Below are 5,614 nucleotides of genomic sequence, written 5' to 3' on the forward strand. Positions count from 1 at the left end.
ATATATATATATATATATGGGTACCGGGGAGAAACACTGAGCTAAATAAATCCCTGGCCTATGTTTATATTGTTTAAAATGGAAAAATTTTTATTTCACCAACCTGAAATATCAATACTTTTTCTGAGGCCGATATTCTATTATAGATAGTGCTATAATGAAGCATATTACATTTATTGTGGGGAGGTTTTGAAGGTTGTATAAGAAGACCTTGGACAACAGACCTAACACTGTGTATAATAATGTTTGATTTTGCCAGGCATGGTGGTGCACACCTGTAATCTGAGCTTGCCATGAATTTGAGGCCAGCCTGGGTTACATAATGAGTTCACAGCCAGCCTGAAATGCATAGTGAGACTTTGTCTCAAAAAGCCAGAAAAGGGCTGAGGATTTAGCTCAGTGGTTCCACTGCCTGCTTCGCAAGTGCAGGGTCCTGAGTTCGATCTCCGGCACCTCCACTCCTCCCCCTCCCTGCCAAAAGCCAGAAAATAGTACTAATGATCATGTTCACTTTTGGTTGATATAAACAAACAAACAAAAAAATGCAAAAACCAAATGTGTTTACCTGAGACTATCCTTGGGACACAGAGTGTCCAGCTGCAGGCTGAACTTACACAGTGATGACTATCTCATTCATAACTCTAAAGCTACAGGGGACTTTGAAAGTTTCTAAGTTATTCTGAAAATAGAGAGGGGAAACAGATTGTGACTTGACTTGAAGGCCATTATTTATATTCTTATTTAAGCCCCACAGTGACAGTGTATAATTAAAGTTCATCCTTTTAAAAATAAGTTAAAATATAGTTTTAACAATATTTAGTAATCTTTGGAATTTCTGTTCTCAGTATCAGTAAGAAGGATCCCAAGAAGACATTAAGTAATAAACAGCACCAAGAGGAATTTTAATAGGAGTACTGATTCTTGGACTGGGGATATAGCTCAGTGGTGCAGTGCCTACCTGGCAAGCATAAGGCCCTGAGTTTGATTTCTGGTACAAAAAAAAAAAAGAAAAAGAAATATTTATTTTTTTCTTGCAGTCTTTCTTGCTACTCTAGCCAAATCAGATTATTCAAGTTAATTAGATTTCCTACAGCCAGAAATCTGTTGAAGGTAGTTGGTGCATGCCTGTTACCTGAGTCTGGATGACATACTTGTGTTGCTTTTGTAAAATGGTAGGATTCTGAGTGAGTTTTTCTTGTTAATTTCAGCAGCACTGTCAGCAGCCTCCATTCAAGAGTTGACTCATTAGAAAAGTCAAACACTAAGCTGATTGAAGAGGTATTGTCACCCTGTAATTATTTTTCAAGGACCTACTACTTATCCTTTTCCATTTTAAATGTGAATTCATTACTTGTCCCCCCATCACAGTGGAATGCTTGTAATTGATGATCATAAGTTCTAAAGAAACTACATATTCTTAGACAAATCCTCAGTTGTGTGACTCTCTGTGAGACACAGTCATTTGAGATAAATCTAGAAACAAGTCCCCATAGGTGGAACTCACACAAACTCTTGTACACTTAAGCTGTGATTCTCATTTTAAAATCTGGGTGACTGTATTAAATAGTGGAATGACCAGTAGTTAGAAATTCTTGTTAAAATGATTCTGTCCCTAGTGTTTCATTAATCGACTTACTATTCTTCATAAGCATCACTGCATGAGTATGTCTACCCATACTCTAACCTCCCATATGTGAAATTCCTCCCTTCTGCTTTGGTTTCCTACATTGCAGAAGTGACTATCCAGTGGTCCTAGTGCACATTTAAAGAGGAACCAGTGGCCTGGTGTGGTGACACATCTGTAATCCCAGTACTCTTAAGAGGCTGAGGCAGGAGGATTTCAAGTTTGAGCCCAGCCTGGGTAACTTAGTGACTTAGAGTGTCCCTGAGTCAAAAAAAAAGGTGGGGGCGGATGTAGCCTAGTGCAAAGGCCCTGGGTTCAATCCCCAGTACCACAAGGGAAAAAAACAATAACTGAAATTTATCTTGGTTATCTTTTTAGTACTATTTCTAGAGTTACTGTTTTAGATAAGTTTAAAAAAGGATGGGGCCAGGGATTTGGCATAGTGGTTCTGCTGCCTGCCTTGCCAGCGCAAGGGCCCAAGCTGGGTCTCTGGTACCAAAAAAAAAGGATGGTGCCAGGGAGTTAATTACCATGCCTGCCTCACAGGTGTAAGGTCCTGAGTTTGATCCCCAGTACTGGAAAAAAAAAGACTATTAAACTAAAGAATTATTACTTCATATTTTCAGAATTATTTAAGCCAGAGAAAGAAGCATGTTATTTTAGTGTTATTTAGTGAGCCCTACCTTCCATGTTAATTAAAATTCTTCTTTTATTTATTTAAAAAAATTTTTTGGTACCAGGGGTTGAACTCTGGTCCTTGTGTTTGAGAGGCAGGTGCCAGAACCACTGAGCTAAATCCCTGGTCCTAAACTTCTTCTTTTAGAATTGACCAGATTTTTCCAAAACCAGGGAGCACGTGGTAATTTGTGTGTTTACAGTTAAGAATGCATCTTTATTTTCATGGTTGAACTCCTCATGGGGACTGGTATAGAGCTGCTGACTAACTGGTGCCTCTTGACCTTAGGTGAACTGGGAAGTTTAACACAGTCACAACCGGACTGTACATGCGTGAACTGTCTCATGGGGCGGTGTCTATAGTCATGCATGTCTTACTTGTGGTTCAAGCCAGTGGGGATGGGTTAAGTTATAGCCCAGTAAAGTGGGGTTTGGAATTATTAACTGCAAGTCAACTTTATATTGGTTTTTGAGACAGGATCTCACTATGTAGCCTAGGCTATCCTCGCACTCACAGTGATCCTCCTGCCTCAGTCTCCAAAGTGCTAGGATTACAGACATGCACCACCATGCCCAGCTCCTAAGATCCTCTTTTTATTCTGGGCCTTAGATCCAAGCCACATACTTGTTCATGTGTCACTTGATAGTGAGAGCAGTTTTACATTAGTCCCCAACTCCTCTTCCATGTCCAGACCCCACAGGCCATTCTGTTCTGTTACCATGAGTATTCATTACATTTTTCAGAGATAGCAAAACTTTCTTTCTTGTACGTGTTTGTATCTTACACACGTCTGTACAGTATTGTTTATCACATAATTTTTAGATGCTTAGGCATTTTGTATAATGCAAATATGGCAAGCATAATATGTTTAAGAATAAAGCATAATGTGATTCAACTATAAAAGGAAATAGAAATAAATAGTACAAAGAAAATCTGAAATAAAGAGCACATTTGTATTATGAAAGTTTTTGTCAGTGTAAGAGACTTTTGCTTGTTGTAAGATTTTATTTACTTTTGTTTATAGCCATGAACATAATCTGTAAAACAAGTATAACTAAAGATGTTACATTTTTTTCTTGTCCCTGTATCATAATTTTAGTTAGCAATAGCAAAAAATAACATCATTAAGCTCCAAGAAGAAAACCATCAATTACGAAGTGAAAATAAGTTGATTTTAATGAAAACACAGCAGCACCTAGAGGTGAGTGCGGGCAAAGTCAGACGGACGGGCCCTGGTCAGAAGCTCCTGCTTCTGGGGCTTCTGCGGATTCTGTGCTGCATTAGTGATGCTTGTGACTGCAAAATAGGAAGCTGGCTGTTTTCTTCCTAGGTCACCAAAGTGGATATGGAGACTGAGCTGCAGACATACAAGCACTCTCGGCAGGGGCTGGATGAGATGTACAACGATGCTCGGCGGCAGCTTCGTGATGAGTCCCAGTTACGGCAGGTCGCTCCCCTGCGGTTGCTTTAGCAGAACTCTGTAGATCTCTTGCAGCCTTGTCTTTTTAAATGTGGGACAGCAAAGTCACTCCCTGCATATTCTCACAGTCTCTAAGCTCCCACCCTATGAGTGTTTTTCAAACTGTGAGTTACATTCAAGCCAGGTGTGGTGGCACAAACATGTAATCCCAGTACTCGGGAGGCTGAGGCAGGAGGATCACTGCAAGTTTGAGGCTAGTCTCAGCTACATAGTGAATTCAAGGTCAGCCTGAACTGCATAATGAGACCCTGTATCAAAAAAAGAAAAGAAAATAGTTTTGGGTTATCTTTGGTCTTACAGGTTGTTTCATTTGCTTTTACTTGAAAATTAATACTGAATTATGAGGCATAAAAATACTTAATCTGGAACCATTAGAGTAGTGATTAACAGAATCTAAAGAAATGCTTTCCTTTTAGCAAAAACTACATTTGAAAATATGTAAAATTATATTATAGGCCTGGTTGATTGTCATTAGTGGACTTAAAAGGAGTGGTTGAGTGGGAAATCTGTCCTCATTAACTGTCTCGCATCTGATTTTGACACCCTAAGTGGTGTAGGAATTGATGATATGTTGAAATTGCAGGATGTGGAGAATGAGCTGTCGGTACAAGTCAGTATGAAGCATGAGATTGAACTTGCCATGAAGCTGCTGGAGAAAGATATTCACGAGAAACAAGATACTCTGATAGGCCTTCGCCAACAGCTAGAGGAAGTCAAAGCCATCAACATAGAGATGTATCAAAAGCTACAGGTAAGGAATGTACCTAAGTTCTTGCAGTCTTTGTTTGCATTGCTGGGAATTGAACCCAGGGCCGCATGCAGGCTAGGTAAATTTCCACTAAGTTATGCCCCCAACCTGATTTCTTTTTGTTTTTTGGGTTTTTTTTTTTGGTACCTGGGATTGAACTCGGGTCCTTGCATTTGGGAGGCAGGCGGCGGAACCCCTGAGCCAAATCCCCGGCCCCTGATTTCTTTTCATATAAATGGAAAATTGTAGGAAGTATATGGTTAATGGCTGGGCGTTGTGACTCACACCTATAATCCCAACACTCAGGAGGATGAGGCAAGAGAATCGCTGTGAGTTTGAGACCAGCCTGGGCTACATAGTGAGTTCCAGGTCAGTCTCAACTACATAGTGAGACCCTGTCTCAAAAAAACTAAAAAAAAAAAAGGAAGTATACGGTTTTTAAGGCATTTTAACTGCATGTTGGTTATAAAAGCCAGTGTCTGTTTTCTTTGTTTTTTTCTAGATAGGAACTTAAGAAATGTGATGTGGGCTGCAGGGTAGCCCAGTGTGGGATTGCCCAGCCTGGATGAGGTCCTGGGCACTGCCAAAGAAAAAGAAAAAAAAAAGTAATAAAGAAGGCCAGGGATGTAGCTCAGTGGCACGAAAGGACAAACAAAAACCCCTGTGGGAATTTATTTCTTTTTGGTTGAACCCAGAGCTTTGCACATGCTAAGCATATGTTTACCACTGAGCTACAACCCAGGCCTGAATTTGTTTCTTAATGCTGAAAAGCTGACAATATAAAGATTATGTATTTGGGAAAACTCTCAGACTAAATATGCAGTACATTTTGATAAACTTCCTTATACACTGTCGTCCTGAGAAAGTTGTGATTTTGATTGAAATGCTTTTCTACTGTACTTGTGAATTTTCTAATAAAGTGACATCACTATTAAAGTATACTTATTGGGTCGGGGATTTGGCTCAGTGGTTCCACTGCCTGCCTCGAAAGCACAAGGGCCCAAGTTTGATCCCCGGAACCAAAAAAAAAAAAAAAAAAAAAAGAATTCTTATTGCCAATCCCCTTTACAATTTTTTTTTTTTTTT

At 39.6% G+C, this 5,614-nt stretch overlaps 1 protein-coding gene across 4 annotated transcripts in view; it reads left to right on the forward strand.

Annotated features, from left to right (window-relative positions):
- Positions 1–5,614, forward strand: part of Rufy2 (RUN and FYVE domain containing 2) — a 29,519-nt gene that overhangs the window by 10,047 nt on the left and 13,858 nt on the right. For 3 of the 4 annotated variants that reach the window (XM_010605787.3, XM_019204892.2, XM_010605795.2), the window contains exons 8-11: positions 1,209–1,278; positions 3,400–3,501; positions 3,631–3,747; positions 4,364–4,531. In XM_010605787.3, the coding sequence (XP_010604089.1) occupies positions 1,209–1,278; positions 3,400–3,501; positions 3,631–3,747; positions 4,364–4,531 (457 nt within the window). The remainder of the gene's footprint in view (positions 1–1,208; positions 1,279–3,399; positions 3,502–3,630; positions 3,748–4,363; positions 4,532–5,614) is intronic. The other variant, XM_019204891.2, reaches the window with a different exon arrangement.

Source organism: Fukomys damarensis, unplaced genomic scaffold (genome assembly GCF_012274545.1).
Source record: "Fukomys damarensis isolate Sample0158 unplaced genomic scaffold, DMR_v1.0_HiC HiC_scaffold_20, whole genome shotgun sequence".
Classification (NCBI taxonomy): Eukaryota; Metazoa; Chordata; class Mammalia; order Rodentia; family Bathyergidae; genus Fukomys; species Fukomys damarensis.